This window comes from Fimicolochytrium jonesii (genome assembly GCF_025526975.1).
Source record: "Fimicolochytrium jonesii strain JEL569 chromosome Unknown EV422scaffold_27, whole genome shotgun sequence".
NCBI classification, from domain to species: domain Eukaryota; kingdom Fungi; phylum Chytridiomycota; class Chytridiomycetes; order Spizellomycetales; family Powellomycetaceae; genus Fimicolochytrium; species Fimicolochytrium jonesii.
The window spans coordinates 197805-219943 of record NW_026515694.1 but is presented as its reverse complement, the minus strand read 5'-3'; the positions used below and the strand labels follow the sequence as shown (position 1 = coordinate 219943).

General features: G+C 53.6%; 7 protein-coding genes across 7 annotated transcripts; 3 read left to right on the top strand and 4 right to left on the bottom strand.

The window, feature by feature from the left end:
- Positions 1-815: 815 nt before the first annotated feature.
- Positions 816-5100, bottom strand: EV422DRAFT_541108 (phospholipid methyltransferase-domain-containing protein). The gene is made up of 8 exons (XM_053071184.1): positions 4412-5100; positions 3987-4342; positions 3697-3925; positions 3392-3631; positions 2077-3331; positions 1324-2009; positions 1131-1258; positions 816-1057 (listed from the first exon to the last, which is right to left on the bottom strand). Exons 1-8 carry the CDS (start codon positions 4677-4679, stop codon positions 998-1000), a joined length of 3222 nt encoding a protein of 1073 aa, XP_052922519.1. The 5' UTR covers positions 4680-5100; the 3' UTR covers positions 816-997.
- A 236-nt stretch (positions 5101-5336) lies between these two features.
- On the bottom strand, positions 5337-7351 carry EV422DRAFT_560483 (putative serine esterase-domain-containing protein). Its single transcript, XM_053071945.1, has 3 exons — positions 7020-7351; positions 6902-6952; positions 5337-6828 (listed from the first exon to the last, which is right to left on the bottom strand). Exons 1-3 carry the CDS (start codon positions 7134-7136, stop codon positions 5542-5544), a joined length of 1455 nt encoding a protein of 484 aa, XP_052922518.1. The 5' UTR covers positions 7137-7351; the 3' UTR covers positions 5337-5541.
- Positions 7352-8715: 1364 nt separating this feature from the next.
- EV422DRAFT_217651 (condensin complex subunit 2/barren) lies at positions 8716-11856 on the top strand. The gene is made up of 10 exons (XM_053065434.1): positions 8716-9214; positions 9294-9495; positions 9560-9624; positions 9695-9983; positions 10050-10445; positions 10512-10738; positions 10807-10855; positions 10936-11010; positions 11091-11323; positions 11432-11856. Exons 1-10 carry the CDS (start codon positions 8927-8929, stop codon positions 11651-11653), a joined length of 2046 nt encoding a protein of 681 aa, XP_052922517.1. The 5' UTR covers positions 8716-8926; the 3' UTR covers positions 11654-11856.
- Positions 11857-11900: 44 nt separating this feature from the next.
- On the bottom strand, positions 11901-14979 carry EV422DRAFT_541101 (histidine biosynthesis trifunctional-protein). The gene is made up of 3 exons (XM_053071183.1): positions 12805-14979; positions 12379-12734; positions 11901-12305 (listed from the first exon to the last, which is right to left on the bottom strand). Exons 1-3 carry the CDS (start codon positions 14809-14811, stop codon positions 12059-12061), a joined length of 2610 nt encoding a protein of 869 aa, XP_052922516.1. The 5' UTR covers positions 14812-14979; the 3' UTR covers positions 11901-12058.
- A 2553-nt stretch (positions 14980-17532) lies between these two features.
- Positions 17533-18214, top strand: EV422DRAFT_570593 (uncharacterized protein; the record flags this gene model as incomplete). The annotated part of the gene is made up of 4 exons (XM_053072890.1): positions 17533-17572; positions 17734-17774; positions 18004-18129; positions 18206-18214. The coding sequence occupies 4 exons, from the start codon at positions 17533-17535 to the stop codon at positions 18212-18214; spliced, it is 216 nt and encodes a 71-aa protein (XP_052922515.1).
- Positions 18215-18700: 486 nt separating this feature from the next.
- Positions 18701-19969, bottom strand: EV422DRAFT_570592 (t-SNARE; the record flags this gene model as incomplete). Its single annotated transcript, XM_053072889.1, has 2 exons — positions 18701-19395; positions 19471-19969. The coding sequence occupies 2 exons, from the start codon at positions 19967-19969 to the stop codon at positions 18701-18703; spliced, it is 1194 nt and encodes a 397-aa protein (XP_052922514.1).
- A 1033-nt stretch (positions 19970-21002) lies between these two features.
- Positions 21003-22015, top strand: EV422DRAFT_499867 (rhomboid family-domain-containing protein; the record flags this gene model as incomplete). Its single annotated transcript, XM_053068108.1, has 2 exons — positions 21003-21502; positions 21568-22015. The coding sequence occupies 2 exons, from the start codon at positions 21003-21005 to the stop codon at positions 22013-22015; spliced, it is 948 nt and encodes a 315-aa protein (XP_052922513.1).
- Between the last annotated feature and the right edge of the window lie 124 nt (positions 22016-22139).

Genomic DNA, 22139 nt, shown 5'->3' with positions numbered 1-22139 from the left:
TTCCGCAAACCTACGTGACACCCAGGGTTAAATGCACAGGGTACCCGGTCAGGACATGCGGTGAATACATCGCAGCGGAGCACCAACTAGCCCTGAAAACTCTGGCATAAACAGTTGGCCTTCCCGAGGGCAGAGGGCGCTGTGTCATGATCACAAGGTAATTCGACAGCGCGCTTTGGAAGATTCTTTCCAACGCCAATGCTTTTTCATTTCCGCTTCTCCGCCCGTGCCCCCCGTTCATATACTTCGGGGTGTCTCCGATGTGGCTTCCCAAAGATCTATTCAAGGGCTTCCATGGCATCTTTCTTTCCTCGTCAATGTCGGACTTAGTTTTGGGAGCGAGCCCAGGCCACCCGGCTGAAGTCAACCATGGATTTGGTGTTCTGGTTTTGTTATCCGGGGCAGACATTACCGGGCGTTTGGAGGATGGCACGATCGCCGTCCATGATTGCGAAACCCTCCGTCTCGCCCGTTCCGCTAGGACAAGAGGATCAAACTTCTGAAGACACACAGCTGCGTAGTTTAGTCGATTCAAGCGTAAGTCATCGTGGGAACCTGGTATCTCTCATGATGTGGTTTCAGTTTCTAAGAAAAAATATAGCCCAATAGGCAAGGATGGCCGCGACTGCATCTGGCGGAGCAGATTGCCGGCATAAGAGATGACAAGACTTCGCTCGGTGTGTTTGACTCGGCTTGACTTGCTTGCTCGAGGAAAGGTAAATCGTGGGCTCAGGAAAGAATCTTAGCTCTATATTTCAATACATGGCTGTTTACATGCTTAGCGTGTTGTCCAACGAAAAGCCATCGGATGCACGATCCAATTCGACATATCATTCCATAATTTATTGCGTCCAAACAACTAACAGTCTGTGGCAGATGATTGATTGCGTGGATGCCTAAAATGTGGTCTATGGTGGGGTGTGGGATGAGGAGACGGGAACTTTAAGATAAAGAAACTACGAGAGACCTATACGCAGTGCAATGGTGCTAAGCTGCTCTATGCGAACAGGCTAGAAGACGGATCCGTTGGGTGCAGAGCAATATGTGCGGAACAGACCTGGTAGAGGAGAGAATAATGAGTGAGCTCCAGATTCCACTGCGGCATTTCGGTCGGCTATCGCGACACTGACCCGTTGGGCAAGGCGGCCGGTTGTGCCGACCATCGGTACGACTTTCCATGAGAACTCCACGCCAAAGGTTTGCTTGATAGCGTATGCAATACGGCGTGCAACAGTCTCCTTGTACCGCTCGTACGAAGCTGAAGTGTAGGTCGTAAATGCTAAGGCCACACATATCCGCATCTACACCAAAATCAACACATACCCTCATCCAGGTTATCTCCAATTTTGACCTTCTCCATGATATCGTCTTCCAGACAGATCTCCTGGTCGCCATTGGCCGTGTTGACATCGACGCAAACCTGCACAATCTTGCGCAAGGTCTGAGTTGCTCTCGCTTCCTGCTGTGCGACGCTCTCATCCGCGTGCCACGAGAACTCATCGGCGACAATCTCGAACGCACGGCTGATAGCCATGACCCCGTGCTTGCCTTCGTAGTGGTAACGCGCCTCGTAGGCACCCGTCTGCCACGGTAGACGGTCGTGGGTGAATGTGAGGGTACCACGCACGATGGGGAGCACTTTGCGGGCGCTGATGCTCTTGGCGGTTGAGATCTCAACAACGGTGGTGCCAATGAGACGCGCGGTTTCCGTATCTTGGATCAGAGACATGCCACGACAATTGCTGTCGGCGTCCCATTCCTCCTTACCACTGCCGTTGACGAAAAGCCATCGGCCTTCGCTCTTGGTGGTGGTCAGTGTCTGGTTCGGGTTGGCGGTGATCGGATAGATGCCGACCCAATCCCTAGCGGTGATGAAGTCTGCCGCTGCTGTAAACTGGATTTCGATGGGTTGGCCTAGTTTAAAAGTTGCTGGAGATTCGGGGGCGAATGCTGGCAATGACAGACTGTAAAGCTCCGCCGGTATGAGATCGGCTTGCAGCTTCTCGCCTCTGAAAAGCAGTAAATGAAATCAGAACCAGTCGTACAATTGACCTGAAGTTATCAAAAGTAACTCACACTTGCGCCAGCTTGAAGGCAGTCTCTCCAACCATAGCCCTCATGCGTGGCCTAGCTTGGTCAACAAGATCTTCCAGCTCCTCGATGATGCGTTCTACCGTTTGCGGTAATCGACGGTTGGCATCCTGACCGCTGCCCCTCATAGAGGTATACACGCTCTCTTGGGAGTCCAATGACAGGTGTGAGTCGGTGGATGTCTTCTTACGGAGAACGCTGGGGCGTTTGGGGGGCGAATCTTCAGTGCGGGTAGTGCTGGAATCGTCATCACTCTCCGGGGGAGTAACGTCGCTGGTAGCAACTTTCCGAGCCTGCTTCCTTCCCCTTGCGCGTCCAACAAAGTCTTTCCATCCTTCCGGACCAATGACCTTCTTGAGCTCCTTCTCTCCGTGGCGTTTAACTTCCTTGATGCGGTTGAGAACGTCAAGAAGGTCCAGATCCTTGGCGATCCTTTCCACACTGCGTTCAAGCTCCTCGACTTTGCTTTTCAGGACGCGTTCCACACCGGCCTCTTGCCTGATCTGTGGGCCATAGAGACGACGCATGTGGGGCTGCTCAACGTATCGAAGGAAGAACCAGTTAGACACCTGGCCGAAGATGGTAATGCCGTACAAAGCTGGGGAGCCACAGATCATGGCCAAGCCCCAGCACGAGAAAGTGTAGAGAAGAGGGTTGTCGAGGTATCGGTACAACCCGCTGTAAACAGGTCCGCTGCGGTAGCGGAGTTCGTCAATGAAGAAGTCTCCATAGAACCATCCAGATGATCCAATAACTTCGTAAATGGACACGGCGATCCAGATGTGGAGTAGGATGAAAAGGCCGCCGAGGGTGGCGCGCAGGAGGAAGGTGCCGTAAACAATGCTTTCGGGCACCACGAACAGACGAACGGCGCAGATGACAAACGAGACGTAGGTCATTACCTGGGTGGTGTTGTACAACACCTTCCAGTGGTTGAAAGCGTCACGGGAGCTTTCGCCGTGCTTGATGAAATGGCGGTTCCACATGCGATATTGGCTTTGCAGGTAAAGAACGGTGCCCAGTCCGTAGGTGTGCACCAATCGCCAGAAGAGTGTTTGACCGACGTAGAACCAGAATGTCCTAGGACCATCAATGGGGCCGATGAGCAGTGCGACAACGATGGTGTAACCGACGATAGCAACGGTCTGAAGATCGGTGGCTTTGAGAAGATCCATGTTCCGGAACACGATCATGTCACGACCGAAGTACTTGGCGGTGATGTCGGAGGTAGCATCGCGTCCTAGGCGAACCACATGTCAGTAATCATGCGTTTCAAGTGATATGCCTTCGTACTGCGTACCTTTCTTCTGTGTGGGAGGATTGTACGTCTTGTCGATGTGAGGGTTCTCAACCCAGTGCAAGAACGCCATTTGGGCGGCATGGGCCAACAAACTGACGAACAGGACAGAGTAACTCTGTGCAATCAGAGCAGTTCCGTAGAATCCAATGTAGCCAACAGAGTACATGGGATGAGGGGCCATCTCGAAAACTCCGTCGAAAGTGAGAGAAGCGTCCACAAGGAAGAAGAAATCGCCCCAGTCTGTGGATAGTTCCGTTAGCTTTGCCATCCTCGTGACTCAGCACGAACTGCGTGTGGGAACTTACACCAAGCAAAATCCTTCACAACACGGTGAGCATCGGTCTTCACCCAGAGGTTGAACAGGAGCATCAGGATACCACCGGCGTAACGCAATGCATCAGTCCACCCATAACCTTCTGCGGGGGCTTGGTAATACGATACGGCAAAGGCGATGTAACAAGTGAAGTCGTTGACCAGAATGATGTCCACGAGACCACGGTACATCACCCAAACGTTGAATTCAATGGGCATAGCCTGAAGCGGACGAACGTCAGAATCGTTCTTGGCAGCATATGTGTCCCACCAAATCTCATACCTCATAATCGTAGACTTTGCCCTGTTGAGTCATTTTCCGCGAGACTTGGTCGACAAAATACTGAACCCATTTTTTTCTAGGCTCAACGGGATTGGGTCCGAAACCATGCTTTCTCGCGAGTCTAACAAGCGCACGGTTTTTGCTCTGTGCGCTCAGCAAGACCCCAAGTCCAACGTTATACATGAATCGCCAGAACAAAAACATGGCCAAGAAAACACCCTTCGGGGCGTTTGTGAAGAAGAAGAGCGAGATGGTGAAAGCCATGGCGCCCAATGTGACGTATTCAGGCAGGGTTTTCGGTTTTGAAGGCGAAAACAATGTCTGGATGAGGTCATGGGTTTCCGGGACCGAAAAAACTAGATTGCATCCCTTTGTTAGTTACTGATCACCAGGAGCGTCGTTCGCTCAGCAAGTCAGGGGGTTACCTGTTCCGTCGGGGACACGTCCAACAGTCACTTCTGAAGTGGCGGCAAGAATGGCCTTCTTTGAAGCGGCTGCATCTCCAGACGTCTCGGGGACCTTGAGTCCCTTGATTCCAATCCCATTCAAAGCGGTGACGCAGGGCAAGTCCACGTTGGAAGCGAGTGCTTCAGCTTTCTGCAAGGAAGGAGCAGCGTCGCCATTGATCTCGGCGGCAGGCGCTCTGGGCGATTCCGGTGGGGTAACGCCAGCCAACTCGGTGGCGGCGCCCATTACTGACAAGGGTTGGCAGGTATAGGCTTTTTAAAGTCAAAAACTCGACGCCGTGATTGTTGAGCCTGCAACTGTAAACTGGATTTCCTCCTCTCTGTCGGTTTCCCTCTGGATATCGACTTCCTGTTGAAATTCGTTGCAATGCGCTGTCTTGGCGCTCGATTCAATGCTAGTGCCTTTTGGTCGTGTTGACACTGGTGAACTGCGCTCCGACTCTCGTTGGGAGTTTCGGTCGCTAATGTTGGATGTTGCGGCGCCTTTCTCACCACGGCGGTTTGAGGTTGCAGGTCGAAGAACGAGTCCGAAGAACCGCCAGGCTGCTCGCCCAATAATCTCTTTAGCGGACCAACATCAAGAAAAGCGCGTTCGAGTTGCCCTTCAAAAATCACGGCGACTCTCATCACGAGCTGGCTTGTTGACCGTCATCAGTTGGCAATAGAGAGAGTCTGATCCCAACGGATTGGTTCGATGGTATACCAAAGCAATATGAGGTCACACACCGTCACACCACGTCGCACACCCCAGCATGATAATCGACCCTCTTGAGTCATGTCTCCCGCGGTTTTCGTTTCCAAGCTCAAGTCTGGATCTCGGTACGTGATAAGCTTCTCACCGCCGACCGGTAATCGGCGCAAGTAGCCGTTTATCCTTTGACAGCGGCAGCAGCGCCATTTGAATGCTTTCCAGGAACCTGTCAACAAAGCAAACAGTACTGACGAGGGAAAAGCAAGGAGAATCGGATTTCAAAGATGAAGATGAGTGTCATGAAGACAAAATGCCAAACATCCAAGCTTACGACGATCGATCAGGACCGCCTAAGATATGGAAGCTGCCCAACCCGCTTCTCGTCAAATCCCTGGTCCTATATTGTAAACTCCTCCGCCATCTTATCCATTGCATCCTGGAACTGATCATGACTCGGCCGCACGATAATCGCTGCATGGGATCGAGGACTCAAGATTCTTACGTGAACCTTTGTCCAACTTAGAAGATTCAGTCGAGAAATCATCAACTTTCGAAGAGCACCCTTGTCGTTGTAATCCACCAAATACGTGCTTCCCGTAGGTGATGGCTGATGCGATGGTGATGCTGAGTTCGTCTCTTCATCGATGTTTTCTGCGATAGTAGCGCTCGCGTCGATCAGGAGTTGCGCCTCGACTTTGTTTTGCACGTAACGGACGCGCGCAACGATGTTCATAGTCGTCAGAGCGATGATCGCGATGGGGAACAAAATGGGAGATAGTATGAGGAACACTAGCCTACGCAGACCGATCGGGGTGGTGGCCACTGTAGACGCGCCGAGAGCAGTGATGGCCGTGACGCCTAAAGCAACGGATGCCGCGGGAGAGTCCGTTTGTGTCGGTGTCTTAGTGGGATCTTCCGCCGGAATAAGGGAGTCATCGTCCAAGTCATCTGCGCTGCCAGACCCGGACTCGATGTCAGCGTCGGCATTCTCGGAGGTTTCGGTTGACGAAGGGGAGGAGGGTGATGGAGCGATTTCCGCTGATTTGACTTTCTGCTCTGAAGGTTCCTCCTTCGGTTGAAGAATAACTACTGATGGATATTGCGGATGTGGCACCCATCTTTGTCCTTCCTTCTTGTAATGATTCGTAGGTTCCAGAGCGGAGGTGGTGAACCCCACCACCCGATCGTTGACCGTGTTTGCGTACAATGTGCGAGATTGAAAGCGAGCCAGACCCTTCCAAAACGGGAGCGACGGATCCGACATGGCTTCCAGCAATGCCCTCCGCCCTCCCCCATTCTTGCTACTGCCACTCTGTGCCCGCTGTTTGACAGCTTCGAACGACCCATCATCGTCCGTCAATGTCAAATGCGCTCCCGACCTGACTATCAGCACTGATTGTCCCGCGTTGTAGAATCTGCTCCAAATGCCGTCGGGTCGCAGATGAGCGCCTGCATGCGGAGTTGCCACCGATATGAAGTTGGTGGGAACGACTTTGAGTGTCCCTTTCGGTGGTGGTGGATCGCTGGCGTTTTGGAACATGCCCCGGGCCTCCATGAGCCCTATCGTATACCGGACGATAAGACCGCCGAGGGAGTAGCCCAGAAAGGAGATGCGGTCCACCGACCGCTTGTCGGCATCCTCCAAACGTTCCTCGATAACATTGAAAAGACGGGCCCCGCAGAGCTAGATCAGAGAAAGTGTTCCAAATTCAATACGTGCAGGTATTCGAAGACAACCAGCGTTCAACACCACTTACGTCGACGCCATTGTAAGTGCGAACTCCGGAGTTGATATCAGGATTGAGTGCCTAGAACGACCAAGCCATCAGAGTACGTTCCTCCACAACCACTCGTCCACTCTCCTCGTCGGCCTACCTCGGTGCGGCCAGGGTCCTTACCGACGATCTTCTTCTCGACGTGCGATAGGTGTTTGGGCTGGCCCCAAAGCCCGTGGCAGAATACGATAAGATGCACGGGATTGTCGTTGGACATGGCTCGAGAAGGTGCTTGGCGAGGGATATTTCATATGCACGGGGCTAAAGACTGAAACGGAGATCGGACGACGGGGACTTCGTACTTGCTTCATATACGAATTTCTCTACAGTGTGAGCACTGAGCGCTGTGAGGTGGGATTTGAATTTGAAGAGCAGCGGCGGCCAAACTGGCAAACTGGCAAACGCGTCAAGTGCGGAGTTGCAACGTCACTCGGGAGGGGGGGGGGGGGGGGGGGGGAACAGGGGATTGACTACGTAGAAGTGGGTAACTCGTGCTAAATGTGAGTAACTCGGGTTAGAGTTAGACTAGTTAGACAGCTGCCGAGCGGAGCGAGTAGACCCTGATTGTAGGAGGCCGGGTAAGGCCGACTCACCGAAGGTAAAGGGGTTAGGTTTGTTAATCAAATGGTTCACTTTGGCTGTAAAAAAGTCTTATTCTGAAGGAGATGCTCTCGCGAGGCTTTTATTAGAACCGGGCAACCGAGTAGGTTCGTAGCTTTCAAACTTCACGTACAGTAAAGGTCATGGTGGACCAACATCTGACCAAGTATTGTTGCTTTCGATCCACTTTCCACTCCGCATTACTGGGCGGAAGCGGGCCAACACACCACGTAGCAACAAAGGTTGCTCACTGGGAGAGCATTGACAAATATGGCATCGAGGCACGATGGAGTAGGAAACATCGAAAGCGCATATCAAGCCAACGCCCCACATCGAGAATAACAACCGACATCAAAATGGCAACTATGACAGGGTGCCCACGACTCGCTTGTTAGTGTTCTCCTTCTAAGCAAACCCAACAGCCGCCAGCACCAGAGCTGACGTTGCTTCGACAACGCTGAATCCGGCCCCCCAGGTTCAAAGCAATCATTGTCAGGATTAGAGCATGCCGATGCGTACCGCATGTCAATTGCTAAGCTCGTTTACATATGGTCAAGAAAACATGCGAAGTTCGGATCACATGAACGCCCTGGGATGGGCAAATTATTCTTCGCTATCAAGCTGCAGAAGGACCCGTCAGTCACCGATGTTGAGCCACAATCTATCGGTCTGTGCATCCCAACCCTACCATGAGACCAGAAGCAATCACATCGTCTACGGATTTGCAACTTTCAAGATTTATCGTGTTACTTACAGCCATGGGGGAACACGGGTTATAGATGAAGCAAAGCCCTCTAATCCTCCAAAGCGCCGCTGATGCGGTGGCAACCCGACGGGTTCCCGTCTCTTGTAGGTGAGGATGGTCCGAGGGCAATTTCAGACAGGTCCATCGGCGATGAGCCAAGCTGGAGAGCGATTCGTCGAATCGGACCCAGTCGCCACGGACTCAAGACGCATAACGTATGGCCCTAACAATAGCGTACTGTGCCCAACTCAAAGACAGCTGGACTGGTATAGGACGATTGTGATACCGTTCCCTGACAGGCTTGTATACATTTCTGTCGAGATATCGTACGTTATGAGACTTTAGGAACTCGTACGATGGACAAATACCCTCGGTGTAAATCGGTCGCCCTTGTTGGGCGTTGAGACGGTTGGAGTGCGGGCCTTTTCGGACTTCCCTTTCGGACACGCTCGCATGTTGCAGTTTTGGCAGCGTCGCGTGGGTTTGCAACCCATTCAGGGCAAGGACCATCTTCAAACCCTGCCCGCTCCCTATCCTGCACTTCGTGTGCTCCCACAGGAGTCGTTGGCTGGTCGGGTAGTGGTCGGACACTGCAAAGTACTGGCGCGATATCAAAGCGTTTTGCAGAGGAACAACTTCCCGTAGTCATCTCCGTCACCAAGATGCTAGCCGGCCCACCGAAAACGCCGCTTCGGCGTCTGAATCGCTCCAATGAAGCGTCACCCGGAACCCCGCCAAGCGGGCTGCGGGGCGCCGAACGAGAGCGAGATAGAGGCAGAATAGCCGCTCAGCGACGGAAGTCGTTCGCCGAGGATCGACTGCGAAGGATGTCGGTGGTCATGTCTCCTATGCGCAAACCTACGCCACCCACCACACCGGGAAGACCACAGCTTTCAGAGTCTGAGCTGAAGAGCTCATTCGAAGAGTGGATGAAGATTGCAGCTGAAAACGTGAGCAATCGCAACAAAACAACTAGATCAAGGAGGGACTCGGATACCTAACGTGGTCGCACTTCTGGCCGTCCAACAGAAAATCAATGCGAACAATAGCTGGAATTTGGCTCTTATCGACTACTTCCATGATATGACCCTGCTCCGAGATGGCGACTCGATTAATTTTCAAAAGGCTTCATGTACTCTCGACGGCTGTGTCAAGATCTACACTTCCAGGGTGGACTCCGTGGATTCAGAGACGAAAAAGTTGTTGAGTGGCCTGGTCGAGACCAACATGAGTGAGTGAAGGAGTGCAGCACCTATTCGTTGGTACGGCAGTGGATGACACTCCTTGTCTGGTAGGATCCGCTGAAGATGAGGAGGAAGTCGAGGAGGGGACGGAGAACGCCAAGCCTGCACGGAAAAAGGTGTGGACATCTACAAGCGTTCTTACGGACGGAGGGATGCTGATTACGCGTCACCACGGAATATTACCAGGCCAACAGGTCAACAAATACGCTTGAGAACGACATCAACAATCTGAATGTCAAGAAGCTCGATCTGGAGTTTATGGTGGATCCCCTTTTCAAGAAGACGTCCGCAGATTTCGATGAAGGCGGCGCGCATGGTCTTCTTCTGAATCATCTTAGCATATCACGCGACGGGAAGATCATATTCGATGCGAGTGATGAGGGCACTGCCATAAACGACGAACCGCAATCGACGCAGGAAGACGCAGTGGAAGCTGAGGTTGAGAGGGAGCGTATCGATATTAGCAAATTGCAGGGTATGATACCCTACCCGACATCTATGACCCTGCCTGCACGGACCTGTTCTGATTTTACTATTGCAGCCCGATTTGCCGACACGTTCCAAACGATATGGCAGCAAGACATATGCCCATCTCTCAAAACCTTCGAATTCAACTCGTCGTCTACCATCGGCTTGCCAACCTCGGACGAATCTAGCGCGTTTGATATGTCTGCTCTGGAACGGGCGTTGGACGAAGACCCCGATCTGAATCCCGTCTATATGGACGATGACGATGACAGTGCGGGACGCTTCGGCATGGATGTGAATGGGGAACATAGTGTCATGATAGATGGATTCGGACCGGGCAACCCGCTTCTGGAGGATGTTGCCATAGGCATGACGATGGGCCAGGATGAGAATATGTTCTCATATTTTGATACGGCGATGATGAAAAATTGGGCGGGACCTGAGCATTGGAGATTACGGCCGGTGCAGAGTAAGTGCAGTGACGAAGGACGCGGTACAAGCGCTCAACCCTAATGTTTGCGTGAACCGTGTTCAGAAGATAAAGATCCCAAGGAGCCAGGCACAGTCAAGCGGAAGCGGAAGGTCGAGGAGTCCATCGATTTCTTGACCGAGGAGGATATTGACTTGGACATACTATTTGCGCCGGCAACGGCGTCGATCGACCTTCCCAAGGACCGTCACAGAGACGAACACCTCCTACCTGATGATATGCACTTCTCGTCAAAGGAGTTGCTCAGGTTATTCATGAAGCCAATGCATAAGGTGCGCGATGCCGTTTGTATGCCTACTCTTGGTTTTCGTTCTCAAAGGGCTGACTTGCGTTTCCCCAGATCAAATTCTACAAGAAAGATGGATCAGGTGTTGCCGCACCTCAAAAAGGTACGTTCCCGACAATGTCCGGGCAGCCTGCACATAACCTTCATGCGGCAACCCATGCTGAATTTTCAACCCATTGGCAGATGGCCCAGTTGACGCAGCATTCTGGGCCGAGAACGAAATGACGCAGGAGGACAACCAGACACCCGTCGACACAGGTAAAGTCGCCACTCCGTCGCTCATCAATATCCTCAACAACGCACCCTTCTCCATCTGATGTATTACCCACCATTCGTAGGCTTCGCAGACCATTCAGATGGCGAAGACAACAACTCCGATGAAGAAGACGACATTGAAGACTTTTCTCAGGCTGTGACGCAAAACTCGGTCGATTTTGGAGACCAGCTGGTGGGCGAGCCAAAGAAGACTAGGACGGTCGCCTTGAATTACGCAAGAGTAGCGAAGAAGGTGGATGTGATCAAACTTAAAGATAACATCTGGAGAGAGCTCACAGTTAAGGGTAATGGCCAGGTCAGTCATGTAGCCGTGTGGCGCGATTGGAGTGGCTGGGAAAATAGGACGGGGCCGTAAATCCCCGAAGATTGGCCGCTCACGTTACCTCCCTCCAAAACAAAAAAGGATCCACTGGAAGCGCCTGTACCCGAAACAGCCCAAGTCGAAGGCCGCCACACGTTCAAGAACGTCGTGTCCGGCCTCGACGATGTTTACCCGGAAAAAAAACGCAAAGACATCTCCGTTGCGTTTTGCTTCATCTGCGTGCTGCATCTCGCCAATGAGAAGAATCTGCGTATCGATGGGAATGATAAGTTGTCTGATCTTACCATCTTACAGAATGCCTGATCTGAATGCGCGACGGCGGTTGCGCGATGATAAACGACTGTACGTGAGGAAAGGATGGACGTGAAGAAGATGGAATGGCCCTAGCTGCCTTGAAGGTTTTTCATAGCTGCTATGTGGAAGTGGAAACCGGACAATGTACGGCGTGCCATATGGAGAGGACATAATACGAGTTTTGTGTACGTAGAAGCATGGCGGTGTAGCATAAATGAGTTGTGATTTCGTGAACATGCGCTTATGGAAATTGGGGTAATCCGATGAATAATGATTGCTAGGTGTGCATGTCGGTCATGGCGGGGGAATGAAAGGCTCTACTGTATGCAAGGAATGGAAAGGACAACGCCGTGACAACCGATTACCTCATGACTAATGCTAAGAAGCCATACGACGCCGTCAGGAACACAACCTCTACTTCGCCTTCGCGTCATCACCCCTGATGTCCTTCAGACGGATGGCCACAGCGTTGCGGTGAGCCTCTAGCCCTTCGACGGCTGCGAGTGTGGTAACGGTGTCTCCCAGCCGGTCCAGACCTTCTTTTGTTAGCATTTGCGAAGTGATGTGCTTCACGAACGTAAGGGTGTTGACTCCCGAGTACATGCGCGCGTATCCGTAGGTTGGGAGGGTGTGGTTTGTGCCGGAGGCGTAGTCACCGCAACTGGAAGGGAGTACATGGGAGATGTTATGTTCAAGCGAGCTCAACTCCGTCAAACAGCCAATAGAAGCCATACCTCTCAGGCGACCACTGCCCCACAAACACCGAACCAGCATTCATGACCTGCTCCACCAACGTCTCCGCATCCTTGCAGTGCAAAATCAAGTGCTCAGGCGCATACATATTCGAGAATCGCATGGCTTCTTCGACAGTGTCCATCTGCATGATGTACGATTTGGCGATCGAGACGCGAACGATGTCGGCGCGAGGGAGGGCGGAGCCTTGGGTGTGGATCTCGTTCTCGATGGCGGCGATTTGTTCCGGGTTCAGGCCGACGGTGAGGAGGACGACTTGGGAGTCGGTGCCGTGTTCGGCTTGGGAGAGGAGGTCGGAGGCTACGTAGGCGGGATTGCTTGTTGCGTCCGCTATGACCTGGAAGAGGGAGGAGTATCATGTAAGCGAAGAAGCGAATGCGAGATCTAGCTCTTGTCGATATACTTACCAGAAGCTCGGAAGGTCCTGCCGGCATATCGATCGAGACCATGGCGGAGCTGTCTCCCTGTGCCACCATCTTGGCGGCCGTCACATATTGGTTGCCCGGTCCACAGATCTTGTCCACTTTCGGCACGCTCTCAGTCCCGTACGCCATTGCGGCGACAGCTTGCGCTCCTCCTGCAATCAACAGCGTCGTTGCGCCAATCTTGTCGGCCACGTACACGACTTCCGGCGCGACAGTGCCGTCTTTCCGAGGGGGTGTGGCCACAACGATTTCACTGCATCCGGCGACCTTGGCGGGGACACCCAACATGAGAGTTGACGAAGGAAGCACGGCCGTTCCTCCAGGCACGTACAGACCCACTCTCTCAATAGGCCTAAAGAACCGCGTGCACACCACACCAGGCATCGTCTCAACCCTCAACACGCCGCGATCCAGTTGGGCATCGTGGAACTTGTGAATGTTGTCATACGCTTGATCGATCGCCTTCTTCACGTCGTCGGTTATGGCCATGGCGGCAGCTGGGAATGGCGCCTTCATCACGGGGGTGTCGAGCTGGACCTTGTCGATGGTTGCGGTGAGGTGGAGGAGGGCTTTGTCTCCTCCCGTGCGGACTTGCTCTACGATGGGTTTTACGCGGGACATGATTTCGGAGGTTTTGATGATGGGGCGGAGGAGGAGTGCTTGCTGCTGTTCGGGGCTCGTTTGAGTGAAAACGTGCGTCCGCATTCTAATTCGGCCGTCAGATGGCGGTTCCGCAACGGCAGCGACGGGTTTCGCTGGTTGGGCTCCGTTGACGGCTCCGCTTTCCTCCTTCTTCGCCAAGTCCCATTTCGGTTTCGCGTTCCCTGGCCGTCTAACAACCTTCTTCGCCCGTCTATCCAGATGCTTCTCCACATCCGTTAGCGACACCCCATTGGCGACACATTTTGTCAAGGCAAAGAAAATCAAATCTGCGGTCTCCCACGCAATCTCATCCTTATCGGTCGCCTGCACCAACTCATCAGCCTCCTCCATGATCTTCGAGTGCAGGAGAGTTTTGTCTTCGAACAAGCGACGAGTGTACGACCCTTCCGGCGCGGCCGTCTTGCGGCTCTCCAACGTCCTCGCCAGCGCGCTGATGCCATTATCCGCCCCAAAGCACGTGCGAGTGTTCAGATGACAGAAGCCCGGGTCCGCCTGCTGCACAGTGAATCGAAGCGTGTCCTGGTCGCAGTCGTAGTCGATTTTGATGAGTTTCTGCGTGGCGCCGGAGGATTGTCCTTTGTACCACAGCCCTCGATTTCTCGACTGGTAGACGCCCTGCCCCGTCTTGACAGCCTCTGCGATGCTTTCTTTCGACGAATAGCAGAGTCCTAAAGCCACTCCTTGCTCATCGACCACTATCGTGGGAAACAGTCCATCGGGACGGTCGGTTTTCAGGCATGCCGCAAAGGCAGCACCCAGATCGATGGCATCTCCGCCAAATTGACTAGCCGGTACAACAGCATCGATTCCTTTTTCGTTGCTTTGAAGCACGACCTGGGGAGTTATCCCCTGAGTCCCTTTGGCGCGGAAGAGTATCCGCACATCACCTCCAGGGAAGGTTGACAACGCCCCGAGGAAAGCGTCTTGCCCTGCTTCGCTCTGCAAGAACCTTTCGTCCACCTCAAATATCAGCCCATCCACCGAACTGGGGACCGGCTCCGAGTCCGCGGCCTTCAACGCACGCTCAACGTCAGATATGACAAGCACGACGCGGTCGCCAGGCAGCACTTCCAACAAAGGCTTCACGGACTCGCCCGAATAATCAATAACGACCTTCGTTGCACCGCCGTCAAGAAGCTTGACGACAGCGTCCGTGTCGAGCGTCGGCGGGACTTCCACCCAACAGGAAGCGACGTCGAAGAGTTGGACGAGGTCCGCTTCGTGGCCGGCGATGTTGGTGAGGAGGACGTCGCCTACGCGGCTGAAGGTGGCGAGACGGGCTGCGTCGGCGAGGGCCTCTGACACTGATAGCTGCGGTAATATCATGGTTGTGTGTTGGGATGGGAAAAGTGAGGAGACGACAATGAACGCGTCAGAGGGAACACACTGCGGAGGTCAATGGCGTCTGCTTCTGTTCTTTATATCTATATCTGGAGCACGGTGGTCTAATAACGTACGCTGCGAGCGGATGTTGGTGGGAAATTGGGAGGAGCAACTGGAGCGTAAAAAAGGCCGAAAGGCAGAGCGGAGAATCAGCGCAATTCGCATGACTCATCCAGTTCAAATCACTCGCGCAACCGTCACACCTGCGCGTCCTACATTGGCGTGGTGGGAGAAAGTACGCACTGCAACATATGATGAAAACATATATGTATAGGATGAATATATACACCCACACTTTACGCTCCTGCCCCCAGCCCCACCTCTGCCGAGGAAGGTGAATGCGATGGGGGCCAGTTCCAAGCAGAGTTCCTCCATGATAATGCTTCTCACTGATGAATATTCGGATCCGGGAAACGGGCTGTTTGCACTCCAATGTCCGACATCCGGCTACGTTTCTGTTGATCGTTGGTGCTGCCCGGTGCCGCCCCGTTGCTCCTCCCTCGAGCAGTTGCATGCGTGTTTGCATCCTGCACACTATCAATCCTTCGTTTCCTGCCCCCCCTGCCATTGCCTCCCGCCGCCCTCGCGGCAGCAGCTTCCTCCTCCTCCGCGTCCATATTCTCCCACTCGGCCTTGTACACATCGTTCAGCAGCAGGTTATGCAGCGCGCAACACGCCCGGAACCAGTCCACCGCGAGTGCCCGCGACCGCTCGTTGTTGATCATAATGCGCATCCCGCGCAGGGATTTGAACCGAGCGCGGAGCATCACGCAGGTGCTTTCGTTGAATTTTCGCAGGTTGATGATGCGCTCATTGAAGAGGCTGATTACCGATGGGTCTGCTGAGGCGCCGGGGTCCTCGTATGAGGAGAGCACCGTTTGTGTGTTGGTGATACCACCAGCAGCGAGAAGGTACTGGTTAGGGCTAAAATGCGACGTAGGGTCCTTTGCGAAATCCGCCGCTCCCAAAACTTGGTCGACGGGGGTTTTCCCTGGCTGTCCGACGTGTGTGTAGCGAATGCGCTTTTCGTCGTCGTTCACAATCAAAGCTGCTAAACCCCACTGTCGTTCGCCGCATGAATATTCATCCGCTTTGCCCGCCGGCTTGGAGTACAGAACCACATGCGTTCCACCAACGAATCCAACGCAGTTAGGAAATCCAGACGTCTCCTGGATCCGTTGCGATACCGTGGTCCTCTCAGCAGCATCCGGCCATTGAACCACCTCCAAACTCAACCGGTTGAGCGCCGACAAGACCCGTCCACTGAACGAATGCACAGCCGCCTCACTGATCCCCCAATCTTCCGCGATGCGTCCAATCGCCGACCCAACTCCAAACTTGGCCAACCTCGACAACGTTACCATCAACTGAAACCGGGCGGGCGTCTGGATCTTGGTCGAGTTGTTTTGAAACACCGGGTCGTCTTCGATCAACGCCAGAACTCGATCAAACGCCCCGCTGCTCATTCGGAGCTCATTGATCTTGCCAGCTTCGTCCAGATTCAAAAACCGTTGCGGGATAGATATCTGCGAATCCGGCTGCAGTGGATGCGGGATGCTTTGCGGGGCGACCTGGTATTGGGGTTGTTCCACGCGCGCTTCTGCTGGCATGGCCGGTGGAGCCTCCACTTGGGATTGAGGTGCGGCAGCGGCAGTTGGCGGATGTTCACTGCCGTTTTGAACGGACTGGGTAGTTTGGGTTGCATGTATAAAGGGTGCCGCGGCGGCGCTGTTGTTGATTAACGGCGCGGCAAGGAAAGGAGGCAGACCATCAAGAGGCGATTTGCCCCCTGATGGTATCGCAGGCTTGGAGGTGTTCGCTGTTGCTATTGTTGTCGTCGCGGTCGGCGTCGCTATTTGCGTTGTGACCACCGGTGGCTGCGTTGGGACCACAGGAGCGGGTTGCAGGGTAGTCGTCGAGTCCGTCGGCACTGTCAAGCCGACCACGGGCAGTGAATGACTATATAAAGAGTCCACAATCGATTGGGCGAGAGAACGTGGTGGATTATTAGGATCCATTTCTCGAACTGTGGGCAGGTATTGAAGAAAAAGTGTAAGCGAAAGTGTGACAGTCCGGAATCCCATAGCAGGGCAGATGACGCGCAGAATGATGCCCCGGAATGACCCGAATCCATACCTTCTTTCAACAGAAAAGGTGAAAGTGCGTAGAAACGTAGAATATCCCAAGCCAAACTATTGGAACGCCTGACAGCAAAGTGTTGCTTTAGACGGAGGCGAGAGGTTTTTCGACGGTGCTTTTCGACTGGATGGAACACAGAAAGCTCGCAGAGGCAAGAAGAGGTTTTTATCGCTCTTTCCTTGAACACCCCTCCTTCACGGAGTTTGCCGAAAGGCTATGATGGTTCCCGGTGGCCAGTAGGATTGCCGTGCTGGGGGCCGGTGCGATTTGCCGGTGTCCGAGGGCAGTCGGATAGGCTTCCCTCACTTCCGTTCGAGAAGGCAGGACAACTGAGAGGCATGCGGTGACTCATCGTGACGCATCCGGATAGGCGCACACCCCCCTCCTCCGCTGCTCCCGTCAAGTCCTGCGCAGAGTCCTGCGTCAAGTCCCTGCGTCAAGTCCGTCTGCAAAACGCAAGCGTTACGCTCAAAGCACAAGTCAGCAAGCATCCGCCACAACTACACAACACAACACACAGCAACAATGGGTCTCGTTCGCTCCATCGTCCGGCCTGCTGAGAAGAGTATGTTTCATGGTACTTTTTCAACGTTGGGAAACCCCAAGAGCGTTGGGTAGAGCGGCCGTCCGCAGACCGTGACTTGCTCCCAAGCGTTTGATTCCCCACCGTTAACCAGTCACTAATTATTGGTCTATCTTGTTGTTCCTTGTGTATGCCATGTGTAGGTCTGCGCGCTAAGCAGGTCGAGCAGAGGATATTCTGGCAGGTTAGTTGCGGAGATTCCCAGACGGGGGAGCTGGGTCGTGGCAGAATCGGGGTCGTTGATGATGAAGCGGGAACGGGGACGGAATTGCTTTCAGTATACTCGCTGGGATCCGCGGGACTTGACTAGTAGGAAACGGGCAGATAGGCGAATGCTAGTGAAAGCGTCTCTCGTGGGGAGGTTTTCTCAACTCAACGGAGAAACTGACCAAGAACTCCCGTACTCGTGACAGAAACCCAGCACCATCCCCACCTACGTCCGCGGCAAGGGTGACTCTCTCTTCTTCGGCATCACGGCATCTGTGATCACTGTCGGATTCGCACACTCGTTGTACGAGGCGAACGACCTCATCAAGGGCGTAAGTATACATGTCGCTTTCGTAAACACATAATGCCACGTTCTCACACCCCGTTTTTCCCCCTTGACATTTGTAGAAACAATAAATATGCTCTTAGAATTGGCTTTGAGAAAAGACATGTCCGATCTTTACTTTTCTACCGCAAAATGAAAGTTATTCCCCTCTCATACTTGTATCATCACAGGGGAATGGACGGATTTTTGGGAAGAATGAGGAGTGATTGGGGTTTGGCGGCTGGGAGAGATCTGTTGAAAGCCCAACGCCGGATGTAGGCACTACTTGAAGCACGCCGGGACATGGCGACCACTTACGTGGAAGAAAAACTCAGTCTTGAAGCACAAGTGACGGAAGTCCATGGGAAGATATCTTGTCAGGGAAATGTCAAGCACATGATCACGACCGCAGTGGTGTGTAACTTGAGGTCATGTATTATCTATACAATGGCCGAGACAGGAACAAGCTACAGCCGAACGACTATGCAAAATAGGTAGAAAAAGGTAAACACACGGGCGGAACGCAAACCCAAGATATCCAGCTACCACGCTCTACTTCAACTTCATCCCCACTACTATTATTTCGCACCCGCCTGCTTGGCCGCGTTAGCCGTATCGATCGCGGGCTTGATGACATAAATGTACAGCACAATGACGAGGATGACGATCAAGATGAGCACGCAAATGCAAATCCACCACGCCTTCTTCCTGGACGCCTTCCTGTGCACGATCGCCTGCGTCATCTCCTTGTTCCCGTCCTCGATATTCACATGGGTGTCATCGACCTGCGTCTCAATCACATCGATCGTCTCCTGCTGCTGCTCCAGCAACGCCTGCATCTCCTGGAACAGCGTGAAGAGCTCGGTGACGCTCTGCTCGATCTTGTGAATCTCCTCGTGACGATTTTGGACTTCCTGTAGAGCGGTGCGCTGGGCGCCGACGCGGGAGGAGAGGAGCTGCTGGGAGAAGACTTGGCCGTTGTTGGAGTCGAGGGCGCGCTCGACTTCGGAGGGGGTGGCGTCTGGGCGAGCGATACGGATCTCGCGTTCCATACGCTGGCGGTACTTTTGTTTGGAGCGGAGCTGGACTTCTTGGTATTGTTGGGCTACGTCCATGAGTTTGCTTGCGAGAGCTTTTTGTTGTTGGTCGCGGACGGGACGGTCGGCGGCCGAAGCGGTCTTTGTTGCTGCCGCGAGTTGCTTGACGTGGGTGCGGAGGTCGTTGATGAGGTCGCTCGTTTGGGCTTGGAGGTCGTCTACTTGGCGTGTGTAACCTGCGTGTCGGAGGAAGCGGGAATCATCAATACCTGAACTTCGAAATCGCCGAACAAAGTATATATTCTACTTACGAGCCTGCTCGTCTGGGCTGGTGCCCAACAACGCCCGTTGGTGCAACTGATCGATCGAGCGCACATTCTGCTTGACCTGCTCGATACCGCTCTTTACGCTTTCCACATCTTCGAAAAAGCTGTCTATGGTCGAGCCGCCTCCTCCCACTCTTGCAACATTCCCGCCCCTTCCTCCTGGCAGGGTGCTGTCACTGTTACTGCGACTGTAGCTGTTGTTATTGTTGTTGGCGGGTGGGTAGCGGCCACCTTGTGGTTGTGACTGGTAGTACTCGTCATGTTGTGGTCGCTGTTGGTATCTGCTGCTGTTGTTGTTGCTGTCGTAGTTGTCACGCTGGCTGTAGCCACCCTGAGCGGGCGGGTACCTGCTCATTTCGACGTCGTCGTTGTAGTAGCCGCCGTTGCCGCCGCTGTTGTTGCGTTGTGGAGGGCCCTGCTGGTAACGGCCGCCGCCGTTGTTGGAGGTGGGGCCGCGAAGGTCGGCTGTCCTGTCGCGAGACATTTCGTGTTGTTGGCGGGATGCTGAATTAGAAGCGGGTTCGAGAAGGTTGTGTCTCTGAGAGTGCGTAAATGTACGTGGACTGCCTTGGCGAGAACAGAGGGAATCTCGAACGGGGGGGATGTTATTATTATGATGAGGCTGTCGAGTGGAGTCCCTTTCCTTTTGCCTGCGGGTAGCAAAAGGGGAGAAACGGCCGTGGCGGAAAGCGTTCGAGAAATAGGCATGCGGCCGCTGGGCGGGGGCGGAGGGCAGGGCAAAAGGGTGTTTGCGGTTAGGGTTAGCGGAATAATAACCAGCCAATCACACAACAGGAAATGGCTCAACATTAAGCCTGTTTGGTAACTGTTTATTTGCCAACTTCGCGCTGTCGAAGTTGGGCGGAGAGGCTCCCCATGGTCAAATCTATTTGGGCTTTTGGACCGCAAATACTTCCATTCCTATTCCTCATCCGCTAGGCTTGCAGGGAGAACCGTCTCAGTATACCCGACCCTGCCTTCCCACCCAATCTTCAAAACCCGTACCCTGGTCTCAACAGCCTTCGTCGGTCTTCGTTACAGCGGCTGGCACTGATTTCTCCACACGCCGTTCCTCAACATGGGACCAAGGTCAAGAAAAAGTACGTCGTCACCCATACGGGAGGAGTAATTCATTCGACCACCCCACTTACCCACTCAACAGATAGCAGGAAGCCTGACGCAGAGGACGCGGATCTGCGGAACTATGTGTTCTACGCAGATCCGTTATCGAAGGAAGATGTGCGGCGGAAAAGTGAGGTGGCCTCTATCGTATCTTCAAAACTTGGAACAGGTTGGCTTTCGATAGTAGCCCAACCATCCTTTTGATTACTCTTGACGAACACGGTGCACCCACCACAGATATAGAAGAAGGCGAAACCAACAACCTCGTACCACACGAGCAACCCCCCCGCGTCGAAGCCTCCTACTACACCCGCATGGCCCTGGAAGAAGCGGAAGCCCTCGAAAACACCAAATCCTCCCTCCACAACCCCCACATCCGCGTCCAGCTCGCCCAGATGAAGTCCCACCGACCATGGTTCCTCGGCTTGATGACACTCATCCAAGTCGGGGCTCTCATCGGCACCCTCATCCTCAACTGGAAATCAACCGGCACGCCTATTCAGACTAATCCGATGAATTACATGATTGGCCCGGCCTCGGGATCGCTTATCACCATGGGCGCCCGCTTCGTACCGTGCATGCGACTCGGCACAGGATTGGAAAACTACGCGAGCATAGAGTGTCCAACGGGGATAAAAGGGTCGGGGTCGGATCCGGCCGTATGTACGCTGGCGGATATATGTGGGATGGGCGGCGTGGATAGGGCGAAACCAAATCAGTGGTACCGGTTCTTTACGGCAATTGGGCTGCATGGAGGGGTGGTCCACTTGATGTTCAATATGAGTTTCCAGCTGAGGACGGGGTTGCAGATGGAGAAGGATTTTGGGTGGTGGCGGGTGGCCGCAATTTATATGACTTCTGGGGTTGCTGGGTTTGTGTTTGGAGCTAATTTCAAGTAGGTTTTGGGAAGCGTGCTGTAAAGATTGGCCAACCAGCGCTAACGGGAGTTTCCTCGAACAGTCCATTAACGCCAAGTGTAGGCTGTTCCGGCTCCCTCTACGGCCTCCTCGCCTGCCTCCTCCTCGACCTCTTCCAAAACTGGCGGCTAATCTCCAAACCCTGGCTCGAGCTCCTCAAAATGCTCATCCAAATCTGCATCTCGCTCATGATCGGCATGCTCCCCTACATCGACAATTTCGCCCACATAGGCGGGTTCGCGACGGGCATCCTCGCCGGTCTCGTGTTCATGCCCACCATCCATTTCGGGAAATGGGATCGAATGCGGAAACGGATTTTGATGGGCGTTGCGTTTCCGGGCTTGGTGCTGGTGTTGTTCTTTATGGTGAGGGGGTTCTATGATGCGACTGCGACGTGCACGTGGTGCAAGTACTTGAACTGCATACCTGGGATGCCGTGGTGTGATCAGAAGTGGTCTGTGGCTACTGTTACGTCGAGTAGCAACACATGATAGGACGATAGACGAAGAGCTGTCGGCATTTCTGACAACCACCTTCTACCCCTTTGACTCGTGCATTATGCTCCACTACTTTCCCTGCTGCGGTAAATCTCTTTTTTTGTATCTGTCTATACCT